Here is a 20250-nt window from a genome sequence, read left to right as displayed (position 1 = left end):
GTGGCAGAATTTTCAAAAGACTGTGTATTTGCCATATCTAAAACTAATTCATAGATTGCCAATACGTCTAGGAAGATTGGCAGTCCCGTCTCTTTCTCAACTTGGCATATATTTCTCTCTTTGTGTATGTGTGTGTGGATCTCACAAAATAAACCAGTTCCTATAATCTTTCTCCAAAGTAAGAGATGAAAAGGATGAAATTCAGAGTTGCCAATTTGAGGATAAGAAGATGGTTATTTCTGCAGCAAAATTACTTCAGGACTTGACGGGACATTTTTTTTTTTTTTTTTAATTTCTACCATGCTTTGGGAAGGGGTTATATGGGATGGGATATGGGATGGCTTGGTTATTTCCATTATGGTTTGGAAAGGGTTTATGACTATTATAGCCCCCACTTGCCCTACCCTTCAAACAAACCAACAAACAAACACAAAGAAGCAAGCAAAATAAAAAAAAAAAATAACATTTATTATAAGCAAATGAAATATACAAAGTTTTTCTACATATTTGACATCAAAGGACATTGTTCAGCTGAATTTACTCTTGACCATACTGACAGCAATCAAATGATAGCATTATTTCTTTGGATTTGAAAAAAAAAAATGCAACAGCTCATCCCAAGTGAGATGTAAATCCAACAATCTGTACATTACATTGTACATGTAAAACACTGCCCTCTGATCTCTTGTTTGCTGTCGATTAGTGTACACGCCACAGTGTGCTTGAGTGGTGGATTTGATTTTGGTTTGATATGGGGGTGAAGGAGTCGAGCTTGCTGGTGAGAAACTGTCCAAAATTTGTGACTTCTTTAACCCGTTGAGGACAGACTGATTTTGCTACAACACGCATTTCCCATAGACACCTGCTCAAGTATACTTGGGACTCGTCCTCAACGGGTAAATATTCAAAGTCTGTGCTTTCATGGGTATCATGTGGCTTGTAGCTATGTTGCATTACATCAACAATGCTTTGAACCGCAAACCTCTTCTCGTACTTCAAAGGTACCATGGAAGTGATGTGTATTGAATGTTTGTATGCTGGTATTATATATTCTATGGTATGCTCCAGCTGATGGTATTAGAATGTGGACTTACATTCCACACCATCATTTTCTGTTTCATGAGGTCATCATCACGAGGTTGTTATTGCTGTAATGAAATACTTTCGTGGAAGGAAAAAAAAGCATCATTTTTTTTTAAAAAGCATGTTGGGATGGTGTGATAGCTGGATTGCCTAATCTTGACGATGATTAGCTTAAATAAGATCACACTTTGAGCTGTGTGTTTGAAGAAAACTTATGAACATGTTTTCTGAAGAAAGAGGCATAATCATATCACCATGATGTGTCAGTATTGAAAGTTCATTGAATTATTTTTCATTAGTTCAGGTTTTTTTGCTCACAACATATCAACCATGAGTTTGGCACAATATCAAAATGCAGACAAAGGAAGGTGTATATTATATTCTTGCTCAAATCATCTTTTGTATGACCACTGGTATCCTGCTGGGTGTGTTTTAGATTTTTGCACATTTGTTTTCATTGTCATCTGTAAGAGACAAGAGAGCATTATTTCCAATATCACATTAATTATCATGTATTCTCACAAACAGGCATACTTCCTGCACAAAAGTGAGTAAATGTTGATGAGTGTATGAAGTATATAGAAGTGACAAGTTAATATGCAGCATGTTTTTCTTGAATATGTGTTACTGTTTGTTTGCTTATTTTTGGTCCAAAGTCGACAAGATAAGATTAAAATATGTGTGTGTTGATGCATGCAGTTAAGGTTCGTAATTTTTCAAATGTTTAGTTGTCAAATATTTTGTGTCGAAATGTGGATTTGAATTATCTGTGTCCATGACTCGGGTTGTGTTTGCCGCATTTGCGTTATCCCATTGCGATGAATTCCCACAGTGCCATTCCCATATTTTTGCTGGAATTGCTCTTCAACAGCCCATTTCAGCTTCAGATTTAATTTTTGCAGATTTAATTCACTTCACATTACTGAATATCTTTAATAAGTATGATGTGTGTCCTTGTTTTGTGTATCATTAAGTTTGTCCATGTCCATTTTTTTCCCTTCCCAGCACCTTTATCATAAGATTCATATTACTGTGGGAAGATTGTTGCGTGAATAATTGATGAGAAATGTATGATTTGCAGTGAAGCTGTATGCAACACCAAAACATCTACAGTGGCTTACAATAAAGAAGGTTGTAAGAATATGTTGAGGGCTTCAATCATTTATTTCACGTCCTTCTAGGACTAAAATGTTGATTATTTGTGCATCAGAAAGCTTGAAATTCAGTTTTGAAAGCATGCCGCAAGTTGGTCAAGATTGCTGTGGTATGGTCTGTATAGATAAACACTTTGCCAAAACAGACCATGCAAAGGAATATCATACATGCAAGAATCAACAATCACCTTCCCCAAGTAGCATGCAATTCTTTACTTAAGGCACAATTATAATTTTGTTCTGATGTATCATAATATCATAACATTCTTGACAGTAGTTACTAGGATATGGCAGAGATTTATTTTCTTCCTATAGAATGATTTAGCCCCAGCATTCACTTGGATTTACATGGAAAGTGTTTATCACCTTATTGAACTTTCATTTCCATATAATATCTTGTTGAAATATTAAAAGAAGCATATCAGTGCCTCAGATTTCCACCTCCGCCATGAAGAAACAAGATGAGCATGCCCTTTTCCCCCCTCATGGTGAACATTTGTTGAACTGTCAGGTAAAACTCTGTATATTCTGCTGATAATGCAGAGATATCCATTTTGTGCTTTTGTTGTTGTTTTTTATCAACAGGTGAGAGTTTTTTTCCTTCCTCCTGTGGCAGCTTCCACCTTCCTTTCCCCACCCTGAAATTAATTACATTGATTTGATTTCAGTAGATGCTACTTGTTTCTGCCTTGTACAGAAGGAAGATTTATACATGTTATGTTTGATTTAGGATTCATGTATACCGGTAATTCTGTTTGAATCGGTCTATATACACCGTTAGCAGCATTGCTTTGTCCTCTCACCGAAGCACGAGAAGATAAGATGAGAAATCACTCCTCTTCTGCTTGTGGCACCAAACGGATGTGATGGATTGCATCCGATACCAATATACACAACACATGCACACGCAACACAGACTTTGTTCTTGCTGTGGATTCCCCATGCCCAATTTCCCCCTTCAAGGGAGAGACAACCAAACTGATTTAAGTAAAAAGTCCACCAGTTTGCTGGCACATTTCATCATTTACTTTCTGATTTTTTTTTTCTCACTCAATGCTGTCATCGATCACCCACTCGTAGTCGCAGGATAAATCCCAACCGACGTTCGAGGAACTCTATCTCGAGGTGGTCGGGGATGACGACTTGGCTCCGGTATCCCCGAATGACGACCTCACTAGTCCAGTCTCCCCGCAAGCCCCCTCCACCCCTCAATCTCGCATAAAGAATTTGAAAAAATTAGTAAGTGAAAGTGTCGCAACCAGTCACAACATGCACTAGGTGTGTCTATAGTACGTACATTCAAGCAAACACACACACACACATACTCTCTCTCTCTCTCTCCATCTCTTTGTTGTATACACAGACCTACACCACACTCTGTTCACCACATGTTCACACTCTTCCACTCTCTCACATACACAGATATATGCACACATATTTTCTCTCTCCCTCTCCATCTCACATTTATCTTTCCCCTTCCCTCTTCATCTCTCTGTCCATCTTTCTATCTCTTTCTCTCTCGCTACATCTGTCCCTCCCTCCAATCTCTCCATCCACCTATGTTATCTATCTATCTATCTATCTATCTGTCTAGCTAGCTATCCATCTGTCTATCTATCCATCTGTCTATCTATCTATCTATCTATCTATCTATCTATGTAGCTAGCTAGCTATCTATTTATCCATCTATCTATCCATCTATCTATCCATCTGTCTATCTATCTATCTATCTATCCATCCATCTATCTATCTATCCATCTATCTATCCATCTGTCTATCTATCCATCTATCTATCTATCTATCTATCTATCCATCTATCTATCCATCTATCTATCTATCTATCCATCTATCTATCCATCTATCTATCTATCTATCCATCTGTCTATCCATCTATCTATCTATCCATCTGTCTATCTATCTATCTAGATATCTATCTATTATATTTTTCTCTCTTACTCGCACATACATGCGTTTTGACTGACACAGATATAGGCACATTCTCTCTCTCCCTTCCCTCTTCATCCTTCTCTCTCTCTTTCTCTGTCTGTCTGTTTGTCTCTTTTTTGTCTGTCTGTCTCTCTTTTCCGGTTACATACAAAGTTACAGACCCTTACCCATCGTCACACACACACAAACATCTACAGTATTGTACTGTAAACATGGAATATTTTACAGTGTGAAAAGTTTCATGAATTTGACCTCAAATGAATAGTGCAGCACAGCATTACCTTGCAACAAATTTAAAGATATGTACAGAAATGCTTTCATGCATGTAATTTCCAAAAAGAAAAGTTCAGAGGAATTAGTAAAGGCTATTGAAAAAGAGTACCAGTGTAAATGTTTCCATGTTTACATGTAATTTTCACTGCCAGGCACCTGTAGTCAAGTAGTTGAGTAGTCCCGTTTATTGCATATACCATAATATTTACCTTCCTGCATTGCATCGACACACACAAACATGGAGCATTTTGTATTCCCTCCCTTCAAATACCTGTTACATTGTACATTGGTGTGACTTTGCTTGCGTGCTTCAGGGGCATTGTGAACTCACCTTTATGTGTCTTGCTGCCGGATGGGAAGAGCTTTCAGTGGAAGAAGAGGACGTACTGAATTTTGGATTGCATAACTTCCTAGGCTCATGCTTCCTTCTTTTTTGCGTGCTGTGCTTTTTTATCTCCCAAGTCTTGTTTCCATCATACGTGATCCGGGAGTGGGAACTATTTGGTAACCAGCAACTGCACCTGTGGTGTGTACAACGTGGCTATCCCTTTTAAGCATCGGCAAAACTTGTTCGTATGAATTTCATGAGATGCAAGTGTCACAACGAAGAATCAATTTACTGGAAGATTCTTTACAATATGGAAGGGAAATTTTTGTAATTTTAAGTTTCTTCAAAATGGGCTTAATGCAATATTCATGCTCAAAACAACCTTAGGATCTACAGAAAGAGGGAAAAATTTACAAAAACAAAAAAGACCTCTTGTATGTATAAGTCATAGCTTATTATTACTGGGTCTTCCTGGTTTTGATATGGAATAATTGTCCGTTAACTTGACCTTGCATTTCTAAGGCTGTCTTTCAAATCTTCTGTGGTACTTGTGCACTGTCTAGCTACGTATTCTGCAATTTACAATTTATTCTGCATATTACACAAAATAATGTTCCTCAATGCTGCTTGTTCTATCTGACTTACTTATGCATATCTTTCAAATTCCTTATGTTTAATGAAAGCACTAACGATGAGTTGTGAATGATGACCAGTGGCCATATCTAATTTCTAAAGAGTGAACACTTTGTCTTGTTGATTCAATTCAATTCAATTCAATGTTTTATTTCATTTTCCGACAAAAAAGATATGAACATCACTTTTTTGATAACAGAAATTAAGGTGCGTAAAGTATAACATGATATATATATATATATATATATATATATATATATATATATATATATATATATACCTGAATTCCAGGAAAAGTTAAACTGTTTGGTATATGATTTTTATTCTGTTTTTTTTTCTTTGTATATGTATGTTTGCACATTTTGGCTATTCCTTCTGTGATGAAGCATGCAATAGTATGATAACAAATGGGCCAAATGCACGGAATGCATCTCTTGTGTATCGAAACATACATGAGCACTTTGATGATGTGTGTGTGATGATGAAACAGTCATTATTTCTCTCTAGGTATAGAAAAACATGTTGTAATCATTCCCTGCTCCCCCCCCCCCCCCCCTCCAGCTGCCTCATTTAAAATACATCTTTTTGTGTTGAGTGATGATCCTAAAAGTACTGAACACATGCACTGTCCCCACTTTTTTCACTTATGTCACATAGACGACATAATGAACACGTATGTACATATATGTTTGCATTATATATGCACACATGCATTCTGTTTTACGCACATACATATGATTATAGACATACATTTCTTTTCGTGCTGAAAAATCATATTGTGTACATCGTGTCCCATTGTACATGGTGTTACGAAATATATATTCATCAAATAATTCTTTTGCTGTTCTGAGAGTGTGGATTTGCTCAGCTGTTCAGCATTAAATTCCTACGTGATGAATATTCATGATTCATTTGAAGAAACCTGAAATCCGTGAATGAAATCCTCACTGTTATAGCAAGGCAAGAAAGTCCACAGCATGTTTGTTGTGTTCTTATTGCACCATACACATTCCTGAATGCATTAATATATCTACTTGTGTGGCATAAATTCACGCATGAACACATGCTAATAAATTAAAGAAAAAAAAAATCATCCGATATATTTACCTCCAAATCTGCACCTCTGCTCCCCTCCTCCTCATATTCTGCATAATTGTCTTTGTGTGGTGCAAATGAGTGAAATTTCATCGCAGTGATGTAGCAGCAGTTTGCCCATCAAAAAACAGACGTTGCTTTCATGAAACCTACCCGTGTCTCCATTCACCATCTTATAAGAAAACTTGTTTTTCATTCAGGATGTGGCATTGACTTAGGTGTTACAGTGTCACCACAGAATAATAGTTTTCATATTCACAGCTCACGATGAGTGATTGAAGATGCTATATCTTGATATCTTTCATTTCAGAAGGATTTTCACTAATTTCTGTAGATTTGGATGGCTGTCTGTTTTCTGAACATATATATATCTGCTTATCTATCTTGTACCTATTTATCTGTATGATATCTGTACATGCACTGCTTTATCTGCTGTGCATTTGCAACCTGAGAATGGAGACTTTTTAAAACCTAGTGTAAATTTGAATTCACTTCACTTGTTGATACATTGTATTTCCCCCTCAGCATGCTGCTCTTTTTACATCCGCTCCCAGAACATATCTGTCAATGTTTGTTTGTTTGTCTGTCTGTCTGTCTGTCTTGCCCTGCATGTTAAAAAGTCACCATGCATGCCACTGACAACAAGACAGTAATCATTCAACTTCTCTTTTGCATTTGTGGTACATGCATGGAGGAATTCATATAATATTCATATGACAATGTAGTGATAGATATAACACAGTCTGTATGTCCTGTCATGTTCCTGTCCTAGTGTGGCACTATCATATTACTCGTCCAGCAGAATCTGCATCATTTTGTGTACCTAGTTTCACTCAGAATGTGTAGAATGCACCATTGTTGTGAATATTATGTGAACAGCATGCAGAAAAAGAGAACAAGTCATGTATGTATGCACATCCAAATCTTTTCAAAAATGAAAAAAAAATACTTGATTTATAGTACTTTGATATTTAGCTTTGATTTCAATTTTAAAACAACAAACACATTAATTCTTTCGTATTGATAAGAAGTTATTTTATTTATTGTTTGTTTGTTTTTTAAGGATTCTTGTGATTCCAGGTTGTGAGATAATTCTACTGCATACATGAATGTATTAAAATATATTGATAAAAACTTTATATTTACCCAATTTGAGCATGAAAATTAATTAAAGTAATCAAGAAATTAAAGGTACTTATATTCTTTGTAGACATTGCTTTTACAACTGTCTGCATTAAAGATGTGAACATGATGCCTCATCATTCTAAATGTTGACATACCATTAATCCAGTTTCTTTACTCACAACAAATTTGACATTATAGCAATTTAGAGGCGGGAAGAAGGAGAAGGAGGCCATCTCGCTGTCCTTGGATGTACCCCAAGGTGAAAAGGTGGAGACAGAGAAGGAGCGGAAGCAGAGGGAGAAGAAAGAGAAGAAGGAAAAGAAGGAGAAGGAAAAGAAGGAAAAGGAGGACAAGAAGAAGAAGAAGAAGGAGGAGGAAGCAGCAGCCGCAGAGGCGGCGAAGGATGCGGCAGCAAAAGAGGCGGCAGCGAAAGAGGCGGCAGCGAAAGAAGGGGCAGCGAAAGATGCGGCAGCCGCGAAAGAGGAGGAGAAACCAGCCCCGTCTCCGGGGTCCCATTCTCCAGGAAGCCTGCACTCGGGAGCAGTCAAGAAGGAGGAAGTGAAGAAGTCCCCTGGATTGGAAAGGAAACCTTCTGGTTTGTAATACCACTCTTGTGCAATAATTGTCATAAAGTGCCGCAAAATTCCGTTGGGAAAAGAATTTCAGCAGAGGCAAGAGCCATGTACAATTTGCACACTCTTCCTGAAAAAAAAAGAGCAAAAACAACAACCTGTAACAAATTCAATTTGTAGAGGGAGACAAATTGAAGAAACCCACACCTGTACCTTCAACCTTCTGATTAATATCTTTCTTTCATTTAATATGCCTTGTCCATCGTGGACCACTTAACTTAATAATGTCAGCGTTTCGGAGCTTGGGTATTTGTTCCATGTTCATCGTGTCACTGCCGGCAACCAGGGACAGCCTGGTGGTACTGTCGCTGCCCGAAACTCAGTAGATGACAGGTTCGAGTCCCACTGGTTCCTTTTTTGTGACGTGTTTGTTAATTTACAGATCAGCAGTTGCAATCTTAACAAATTTTATTTGTAGAGGGAGACAAATTGAAGAAACCCCACACCTTAATCTATCCTCTTTGTATATGCTTTATGTGTTTGTGGAAACTAATGAATTGTCAATAAGACCAGTGAGAAAGGAAGCAAGGTGAGGCATTAGGTAAACTTCATTGTGTTACAGCCATGAACTGACTGATAAGCTCAGTTGGCAGTGTCGCTGCCAAATGAGCAGTGGTGATGGGTTTAAGGTCTTGGGCCGGTTGCTTCTGTTTCACTTTTGTTTTACTTTGTTTTTGGATGTCTCGGCCATTCCAAACCCAATTTTCATCATATAAACTTTGAATTCCTCTTAGAGTAGTATGCTCTGTACTATTTAATAATTTGTTTCTTGGTATCTTGCAAAAAGTTTAATAAAAGCCCAATCCTAATCTCCACCAGGACTATAGCATCCCTTTAAATGAATGAAACGAAAAGAAATTTAAAAGAAATGCAACTTGCAAACTTCTTGTCTGTAAACTGGTCTTTGCAGCTACCCTCAACAAGTTCAAAGACTCAGAGATGAGCCACTTACTCCTCAAGGACAAACTGATGCAGGAGAGGAAGGAGCTGGAGGACAAGAAGAGGGCAGCCACCAGGAAGAAAGCGGACCTCAGGTATCTCTCTTACAGTGGAACCCCCTTATAAAGGGGTCTAGGGCGATTACCCCATGGGCAATTGCTCCGAACCCTTCCCCCAACCCTAACTCTAATCCTAGTCCTGAAACTAATCCCAACCATAACCCAAACTGTAACCCGAAACCTAAGCCTAACCCTAATCTTTACTCAAACTTTATACCACAAACCAATATTTAGCCGGGGGGGGGGGGGGGTAATTGCCCTCTGGGGGTGATTGCCCTGATAAGTTATAAAGAGGCCCCACTCCAGGATAGGAGGGAATGCATGCATGTTCCCCAAAAGGGTTCTTTCATGCAAAAAGAAGTCTTGCCTAAGAATTATAATAAAAGGGGGTGTATTTGTCTTTTCACCTATAGATTTCATGTTAAAAGGGGGGTTTCTTCCTCTCTTTCTCTGTGGACTCCCAAGAAACTTAAAAAGAGTATTTAAACATTTGTGTTATGAGTTATGAATTTTTGTTAGGTGTGTTTTGAGATATTTTGTTAGGTTTCTCATGAGGTCTGAGATTCCATTTTGAACAAATGAACACGAAAGATTGTCATTATTATATTACCAGGTATTGTATGATGATAGTTTATTTGAGATGATGTAGGGGTTTCTGTCCTGAGATCGGGGGTTAGGATTAAGAGCTCACCTGGGATTGAGGGTGCATTGAGCAGTGTTCCAGATTTAGGGGTCTCCAAGGCAGGAAAGGCCTGTAGAAAGTCTATGAAATGGGGTTCAGAAATTTGGCAGTACAGTGATGGGGAGTTCTGTCGAAGGGAGGAAATGAGCAAATTCATACCTTAAATAATACTGAAGTGAGGGGAAGGGGGTTAAAGAGATCAGATGTAACACAATTCATTTTTTGACAAGGTGATTTGTAGGTTCCAACTATATATATTTCTTTGTTTTTGTACCTTGATGAAGCAAGGTAATTGTCATAGGTTTTAGGTTCTCATTATGACAAGATTCCCCTGTAGTTTAACAAAAATATAATAAATTCTATCCTTATATTTATGGCATAGATGAGAGTATGTTTTCTCATGAAATTAAAGGAAAGGCTGTGTTTGCAGTAATGTTGTTTTTTTTTCTGTGTGTGTGTGTCTGAGACGCAGATGTCCAGAGCTCAACATAGCAGTTCATTTCAGTGTGTAATCTCTAAAATATTAATGGGATTGTATAGTTGTCGTTGAGACCTAATTTCAAGTTTCTAACATTTTTTTGTGAGATAATGAGAAACCTCTTATGAAATATGAAAGAGCATGTAATTCCATGAGGAATTCAACATTTATCTGATGAAAATTGGTTTTGAAATGAGATATCCAAAACAGAGCGATTCTAATAAAGTGCGGGACCCACATTTTATTATGATCGCTTTGTTTTACTTTGTTTTTGGATGTTTCAGTCATTCCAAACTCAATTTTCATCAAATAAATTTGAATTCTTCTTAAAATGGTATGCTCTGTACTATTTCATAAGTGTTTTCTTGGTATCGCAAAAAGTTTGAAGCCCAATTCTCATCTCCATCAATACTGTACCATCCCTTTAACAGTTATGAGCAGATAGAATTTCATGAAAATAAAAAGTTGCCAAGAAGGATGAATAAATTTAATCTTATTTGACCATCATGTTGTTTGCTTTCCCTCGCTCTCTCTTCCAGAGCGAAGATGATGTCTGAGTCTGATCCGACGGAGAAGGAGAAGTTGAAGAAGCAGGTTGAGGCGGCGCAGAGCGAGTGGTCAGAGATCAACAAGAAACTGGTCAAGATTTCGGTGGAGATAGAGTCAGCCACAGCGCCAAAGAAAGACACGGTAATTTTGAGCAGTTAGCTCACCAGAGCCAAAGGATCAAATGAGCAGTTGTGATCATTCATCATTTATGGGGCATTGTGCAAAGACCTTTTGAATATTTAGCTTCTTTTTGAAAATCCCATGATGGACTTTCACTAAACTTGGCAAGTAGCATCCCTTGAGTGAAAGAATCTCAATTTGTTCAAATCAGGACAAACCGTGCAGGACTAAAAGCCCCGGCCAAATTCTGGAATCTTTGAAAATCTTGCGCTCTAGAACCAAAAGTGATAAAGCTAAGTTTACTTCTATGTGTAAGGAGATTGATGACTGTAGATTCAAGTTTGTTCTAGGCAAATCTGGGTGTACCCCGTCAGGACCCTGTGAAGGGGGATCAGATTGGGGCAGTGATAGAGCAGCTTTGATAACTTTAAGGGGAAAGAGCATGTAGTTAATGAACTAGGGCTCAAACAGGATTTCCAAATATTATTATGTACAGACCAATGAATTGGCTATGAGGGGACTACCATATCATCATTGCCCTTATTAATTTGCATACTTGTTTTTGATGAATATTACTCTTTCCAGAAAACGCATGATATTTATCAGGCCATTACTTTCTAGTCATAGTATGTCCAGTTTGTAATAAACTTTGACTAGTTTGATTCTTTCCACTCTAATCAAATCTGTGTTTTGTGTTTGTCTGTCATAAAACACCTTTGACGTCTCAGGTATCTAACGGAGAGAAATCGGAGGGAACGGTCTCGGCTGGAAACAGGAGTTCAGTGAGGGCGCCCTCACCTGACAGAGAAAAAGTCAGCAAGGGAACGGTGCAGGACAGAATGAAGGTATTCTCATTCCTGCTTCATTCTTGCTTTCTGTAGCTGATTTCGGTAATTTTTTTTTGAACATTCATTTTTGGATATGTCTTGGATATGTCTATAGATTTGTTCATGTATTGATAAGTTTGTTACTACTGAGTGTATGAATTTATTTTTCATTATCACTTACTGACGTGTATTGACCAGTCTGCATACATATATTCACTTACTTCCTTATGTGGTTTTCCATTGTTTTATCCATATCACCTCTTTAGGTTTGATGCCAGATTAACATAAAATTGCTATACTGCCCAATTTGGCACTTCAAAAAAAGTTGAAAATAGAAGCATAAAATTGGTTCCTACCTCAGAATAGAAGGGGGAAAGCTAGCACGACCCCCTGAACCCTGAACATGCTACAAACCCTGACACACACCCACACCCACTGACAAACATTCTGCAACCCTCGAGAAAGTGAGTTCAATGTCTTGTTTCAAACACACAAACATTTGAAAGTGAAGACAAAAACTACTTATTTATACATCTGCAACCATTCATAGTACTGTAAAAACAGGTTGAAGAAGAAGAGGGGAAATATATACATCATTATGAATTCCTTTTCCCTTTCTCCCACATTACAGATGTTCCAGCAGGGGAACTGAATGACAGAGGAGTGATACCAACCAACCAACCACCAACTCATCCTGTATGACACACCTTGCCATCTGATCCTACGACAATGATTTCTTGTGGATGCCATACCTTTTTCCTGATTGGATGGGGTCAGCACAGCATGAGGGAAAGATCATATTTAGCCCTTCCTGTTGACCCCTGACCCTCACTCCCAACCTTCCCAGAATTCCTAGGGCATATTACTATGGAGATACAATAGCTCCCTTTTCACGTTATCACATCCCCTCATCTCATACTGTAAAACCAAAAATCAAAATGCACGCAAAAGATCTTACCTACATTATATATATATATATATATATATATATATATATATATATATATATATATATATATATGCATTGAATGCCCGCGGCAATTCACTAAAAGAGGCCGTTGGTTCCAATTTGCAAAAAAAAAATTCCATGCCACAAATATTTCTGGTTATACAGTAGGCCTATGCTTTTGTTGTTGCCCCTTATTATGTATTATAGATGTTTCTGATTTATGAAAATAGTTGCTATATGATAAGTGTCTGGCACTCCTGTAGTCTGTTTGAGTACAGGGCTGTTTAGAAAATCTTTAAATTTTAATGGAAAGAAAGCTTTTAAATGATGGTCATCTTACTCCATCAAACAAGCTATTGTCTTTCATCTGGCATGTGAAATGCTTGTTCTGTTTGTGGAAAGGACTGTTTGAGAAAATAAAAGGAAGAAGTGAAAAACAATAGCAACAATGTTGTTCTCCAGATTTCAGCTTGCCTTGCATGGGACTGAAGAAATAGGAGATGGACTTCAAGCTTTGTGTGGCCATGGTGTTGAGATAGACGTAGAGAGGTATCAAAGTAAAATCATTCACAAAGTTGACTTCTAAAGTGTGCACCTGCAGATCCTTGATGAGTGTGTGAATCATGGGATAGATATATGTGGTACAGCTTATGAGAAGCTGTAGTAAGTGTATTCATATTTTTCAGCATAATTACCATGTATCTTGCACAGAGCATTTATACACACATATGCATTTATATGTATGATGTTTATGCAGTTATATATCTATTCATATTGTACAGTGTGTGTAATAAATATGGATCATCACTTGTAAGACATGGACACAGGACTCACAAGTGCAGTGTGCATGAACATTGTGAGAGTCTTAACCCGTTGAGGACGAGTCCCGAGTATACTCGGGCAGGTGTCTATGGGAAATGCGTGTTGTAGCAAAATCAAACCGTCCTCAACGGGTTAAGAATCATTTGAAAGCTTACAAAATTTGTTAGAATATTTGTGCGGGGAGAATACGATGTGGTCACGATTGTACAGATGTTCTTAGTCTTATTTGTACAGATACACTTTAATGCTAGCAGAAACACACTCCGAATGTCCTGTTCTTGGTGTGACTATCAGTGCATCTGACAGATTATGTTTGTTTATTTTTTAAAGAAGAGCTTGGATAAATTCTAGTGATTTGCCTTTAAGATGTGGAGATCACCATATTAATGGTTTGCAGAGTTTGTTCTGAAATCAAAGTGATTCCCTTACCATTAATGATTAGTACAGTATGTAACAACTCATGCAGGTCACCTGGCCAGTCCTTGCTGGACAGATGGGCAGTCACCATTGCTAGGGAAAGAGGCCATTGTAATGCCTTAATTATCCGGGCATCATGGAATCGTCTGAGCGACAACAGTTTGTACACACACACACTTGAAAGGTTGATTCTCAGTTCACCTCCTCTGTTGAATAGAGAAGCATTTTCTTGAATTCACATAGAATAAATGGCTTCCCAGAGCCTCTGTTCAAATCTCCACGGGTGCTCATCCAGAACTGTTCAATCCATATCCTCTTAAGTGCTGTCCTGTCTTATTTGAATGTTCGAGCAATGATGTGTAGTCACTAGTGTCCTCCTGAACCCAGATTTTGGTGGTTGTGAAATCATTTGTTGAATGGCTTCTTAAAAATCCCCTGTCTGCTCATCCTTGTAAATATTTCATTGTCACTAGATTAGGTGTACCATGTAGTTCTGTTTCTGCTTCGATGCTTTGTTCTGCTGGGGTAATTGGCTGTGTTGAAGCGTATTGGGTGGAATGAGAGAAAAAAAGTAGGTTCTGATTATCTAACTTAACCCCCTGGATAAATCAAAAGCTGCATTAGCATTCCTGGGTGATGGGTTTACTGACACTAAAATCGAATCCTTCACTCTGCTATGCAGTGTTTGTGCTTTCACGTCATAGGTTCGTAGAAGTGATCTCTTGCAGAACTGGACAGATGCTATTTTCTTTTCCGTCATAATGTTGGCATCTTGCTAATATAAGCGAGACACTATAGGAATGCTGTTGTCCCATTGCCTTGTATTGATGCAGGGTTAAAGTAATTAATATGCTCCATTATGAAGAGATCATTTTTTCGTCTCTGATATGACCGACACTACTTTTGGTATAAATGGTTTGCTGTGTATCATAACAATGTTCTTTTCAAATCTTCTCTTAATAATCAAATGTTTGGTGTTTGCTTGTTTTGGGGTGTTTTTTTTTTTCTTTGGTTTTTGGTTTCTGGGAGAAATCACTCCAAATGTGAATTGTTTCAAGCGCTGGTCGCACAGGGAAGAATCTTTATGTTAAAGTGTCTAAAATGGAAAATTTTAATCAATTTGGTGTTCTATTTTTGTACCACTTATTGTCATTGAAATCTGCATATTTTGATGTTCCTGCCTTCCAGCAACACGCATTATAATCTGAAATATGAAATAATTGGCTATGATTTGGAAGGGAAAATTAAAGCGAGATTGATTAAAAAGAACAATGAGTGTTTATGATCATTAGCCATTGAAGGTAACAAATGGGAAAGTGGAGGAAATACACCAAAACTGTCTAAAAGTTCATGAGAAAATGTATCTTTCCGCAAGAATGGACCATTTGTCTCATCAGTGATTAAAAGATTATGTCAAAGCAAATTATCTCCCCCGAGAGTGAAAAACAAGATTAACTTGACTCTAATTTTGTTTTGAGTCATTTTATAAGTAGAAGCCCCTATTTTTCCTGTGTGAAGGGGAGGGGGGGGGGGGTAGGCTTCAAACAGAAAAAAAAAATGTCACTTTGATGTCTTATTGTGACGATTGTGTCACATGACGCTGTGTGTAGTTAGTAGACTTGACATGGAATTACCCCGATTGTGAAATCTTGTATTATCAATTATTACAAGACATTTTAGTTTGTTGAGAATCAGGGGACCCAAAAAGCAAGTTATGAGTTGTCCAGACGATTTTCATGATTTCACATCATGTAGTACATAAATCAACAGCTCCATGTATAAATTTGTGGAATTTATTGTGGTTCTTGAGCAGAGAAACAATACTTTGAAAAACCTTAAACAAATTACACAGAACAAGGATGATGACATACAAGGCTTATTTATTCATTAGAAATGCTCAGTGTAATATTTTATTACAATACCGCTTGCTTGCGAGTTCACCTGTGTATACTCTATGCATGACTTCTTCTTTTGTTCTGCTTCCTTGAGCCCCAACTCATGCATTCTTATGATGACCCTGCCATGTCATCATCCTTGTTCATTGGAATTTGTTATAAATTTCGAAAATATTCTTATTCCTCATCCCAGTTATCATAAATCCCGAAACTCTGTCCTCAGTATAACTAATTCATAGTTGTTCATTATGTAAAAATCTGAAAATCATCCGGAGGTCTCCTTTAATGAGTTATCCAGCTGTAGTTTTTGGTGTGAATCTATCCATGATGCCCCGACATCAAATACCACCTCAGAATGCCTGGGATCCATCTTTCTTGCAGAAATAAGTTTAAAGTGCATGGACGATCGCTGCAATCACACACACTTGATTTGTTCTGATTTGGTAGGATTTATACTAGTTTCATACCTAATTTGGAAAACAAAAGATACAATGAAAGCAAAATGTAAAATCAAGAAGTGATGGTCATTACTTTGACAATCAATATAAAGCTGTAAAGGTTTGCATTAGAATAAGCCTTTTGAAGAGAGCCTATAAGGGCAGAATTTGTAGGAAAGTACTATTCATGGACAAGAGAAGGTGTAAGTGTGTATTTGTGAAACAGAAAGTATTAGAATTGTAGATATTATTATATTGTAGAGTTTGCACCTTACTACTGATAATATTCTATTAGAACTCTTCCTTTAAAAAAAAAAAATAGGTACAGAGTATAGCAAGATAACTGATCTGAAGAGGTAAGTTTAGTAGTCCTAAGGTTCCCTTGTTTTGTCTTGATCACACAGAGGTTTATAATGCTGTCTTATTCCAGTATTGTGCATTTACTATTCTAGATTACTGGTACCTTGATATCTCAAGGTATCATATCATTCTATGCAAAATGTAACAATGAAACAGTAACAAGTTCAAAATAGACAAAGAACGCATTGTATATCAATCTTCTTGTTCTGCATGAACGATTTCTTTGGCATAAATGTATTATACCAGAGGAAAATATAGATAAGAATAAATTTTGAATATTGCCAAAGTGCTGGGATTGCTGTGAATAAGCAGATGAGGTTCTGTTCCCTGGTGACAGAATATTCTTGGTTTGAATCCTACGCAGCACATGTATCTTTGCACAAGACATTTTTACTCACTTTTTCTCACTCAATCAAGGCTTATACATATAGATTTTAATATGTTTATGTTCAGTGTCAGAAGAATATCGCATTGTTGTAATTCATATTGTAATTTTCCCTATCATGAGGGTATAGTCATACACACCGAATGCATGTAATTTGTGCATATATTTCGTGAGATATTTATTGGCAAATTTCATTCATTGTTCATTCATTGTAAAGCGCATAGGGAACATTCATTTGTTATATGCGCTATAAAAATGTCATTATTATTATTATTATTATTCATGATGGAGGGTCTTTTGAGACATATTGTATGTTACTTTTCTTTCAAGAAATAGATTATATGATAGTACCATTATTATGGAATAAACATTTACATCATTAAGTGCCATTACAATCCATCTGCAACGTACTTTCTTTCACATATTTTACGAGGCTTATGTGAAAAATCAATCGACTTAAAATTGCTTCACTTGTTATCAGCTCTTTGACTATTGTTTAACTTCCATGTTAATGCCTATTTCAGCCATAATCAGGGGGAGGGGAAGGGGGAGGGGCTCCAGTATGTCTAACAATAGTTTATTTATGCAATGACATGGCAATGGGGGGGGGGGGGGGGGGCTCCAGTATGCGTAACAATAGTTTATTTATGCATTGACATGGCAATGGGGGGGGGGGGGGGGGCTCCAGTATGTCTAACAGTAGTTGATTTATGCACTGACATAGCAATGCAGCTGACTTATTGCATAACCCATTGAATAATCCTTTCTTCTTATTTTGAATGCCCCTGGATGCCCCCCCCCCATCACAGTGTCTTAAAACTGAATAGGTATATATGGACTTAATGACAAGAAGAGAGAGGTCATTGTTGGGGGGGGGGGGGGGAGGAGATAAGAGTATACCAGGTAATTAAACTTCCACTTCTCTTATCTACAAACAGGTTGTATTTACTGAAGAAATTTGATTTTTTTTTTTCAATGACAGAGAAAATTTGTATGTATAAATACTTGCTACCAAATGTCATTTATGAATATGCATTATCATTCTTCATTGCATTTAGATAATTCTATATCATTATAATCATATGTTCCTTGAGGTAATGAATACTGAAAAAAAAAATGACAAAAAAAAAATTCTATTAGGCTTTATGTGTAAATATATAATTGTAATATTTTTGCCTCAGTGAAGAGTGGTGAAAATTTTAATATGCAATCCTGTCTGTGGCCATGGTGTAAAAATTCAGTTGATTGGAATGACCGCAATATTTAAGTAAGAATTATATGTATATTATCATGTTTTAAGATGACAAATGTTTTGTGCTTCCATTACAGAAAGAGGTGTTATATACATTTAGGGAAAAAAAAAGATTTCAAAAAGAACTCCAAATGTATGTGTTTGTTTCAGATGAGCTGATTTTGCTGCATTCCAGTTGAATTCAGAGGTGTGCTTATTTTGTAGATCCTCGAAAGGGGAGCGTGATCAGCTAAAAGGCAAACTGAAGGATTCAACCATTCTCAAATGAACAAAACAATATAGGCTGTAGTGATATGTCAGCCCTCAATAATTTTTACTCTGTAAATACATGTATCATCGAGAGTAGATGCTATTCTTTCTTTCATATGTATGTGTAATTTACCATCATATAGTATACACAAATATTTTGCAAGGAACAGAGAAGGAACAAATATCTATTTCTAATGCCTTTTCACAATTATTATGCCATATTTCGCTGACCAGGATGGTCACAGTTACGATATGCAGAATTAGAGAATAGCAAATTTCAAACTTGCACATAGAAATCAATCAAACACTGATTTTCTGGACAAATGGTCTTGCAGATCATTTTATGACAGTAACACATAGATGTGACGCAAAAATAAAAATGACATACGCAGATTGCACTTTAATGTGTTCAGTAAAATCACCATGTATGCAAGTATTTGTGCATATGCATGTTTTAATTAAACATGCTCTCATATTAAGATGTGGGGTTCTAGACTGCACAAATAGTACAATGTATGCACACTACAAATTGCTGGTATGTTTCCCAGTGGCTTCTCTGTGTGTGTACATGGCAATTTTTAAGACTGATTTTTCTGAGAGAAATGACAGTGGATGGGTGATATATTGGCATACTGCTATTTGTCATCAATGTGGTGTTCATAAAGCCCAAGAAGTTGTGAATTTGTCTGTGCCTTCTGAGAAGTTATAAGGGTGATATCACTGTAAAAAGTCCACAAAGTTTGTTTTTTTCTACTTCAAATCGAAAATGTATCTTCTTCACTACAGATATGGAGTATGTGGGTTGAAAAAAGTATATATTCATTGCCCATTGATCCATCTATATAATAATTCCACCAGCCAAACTGTTATTGTTGTTTTGAACTGCAACATTGTTACCAGGACGCAAAAGCATGACTGTACATATTTTGTTGATAACTGGAAAGGCTGTATGGACAATACACGGAATTAAGACCCTTCTATTTCCCAACTTATCGAATGTCATTGGAAGGACGTACTGTATTGTGATCATTTTTATACTCGGGAGAAAAAAAGTCTTTCGTAAAATAAACACATACAAAAAATAATCTCAGTTGTGTATTTGTTTATATTTTTATTGTTGTGAAAAGTCTTCTCATACCTTATGAATTGTGTACACACTTAATGCCATACAGTCATTGCCTTTGTAAATCAAAATCCTCGGTGAATGATTTCTCAATACCATGTAATGTCTTCTATTACAATAAAGCCATGTTTCACACATACACACAGACATGCTTGCAATAAAACAACAAAAAATGTATTGCTCACTCCACGAGTCATTTCCAAGAACTATGCATTTAGCTTGTGTATAATTGTTAGTGAGCAGATCTGAACATTGAATTTGAATAAACAACTCTATCAAATTATTTCAGTGAATTCATTTCTGCAGCAGTACTACTAAACAGCAGATGGTAGGGGACGGAACACAACTCATTCCACGCACCTACACAGGGTGTGTGCATTGAAAATATAATTTCATATATGAGATGAATTCCCAATATGCGATGCATTTTGATATAT

The 20250-nt window shown here is 36.9% G+C and overlaps 1 protein-coding gene across 1 annotated transcript in view; it reads left to right on the top strand.

Annotated features, from left to right (window-relative positions):
• LOC140238567 (uncharacterized) overlaps positions 1–12576 on the top strand; it is a 57033-nt gene extending 44457 nt beyond the window's left edge. The window contains exons 16-22 of the mRNA XM_072318468.1: positions 3318–3476; positions 7837–8025; positions 8122–8233; positions 9181–9304; positions 10968–11118; positions 11826–11942; positions 12556–12576. Coding sequence (XP_072174569.1) covers positions 3318–3476; positions 7837–8025; positions 8122–8233; positions 9181–9304; positions 10968–11118; positions 11826–11942; positions 12556–12576 — 873 coding nt within the window. The remainder of the gene's footprint in view (positions 1–3317; positions 3477–7836; positions 8026–8121; positions 8234–9180; positions 9305–10967; positions 11119–11825; positions 11943–12555) is intronic.
• Positions 12577–20250: the final 7674 nt, after the last annotated feature.

This window comes from Diadema setosum, chromosome 15 (genome assembly GCF_964275005.1).
Source record: "Diadema setosum chromosome 15, eeDiaSeto1, whole genome shotgun sequence".
Lineage (NCBI taxonomy): Eukaryota > Metazoa > Echinodermata > Echinoidea > Diadematoida > Diadematidae > Diadema > Diadema setosum.
The sequence above is the reverse complement of the archived record's forward strand: the minus strand, read 5'-3'. Positions and strand labels throughout refer to the sequence as shown.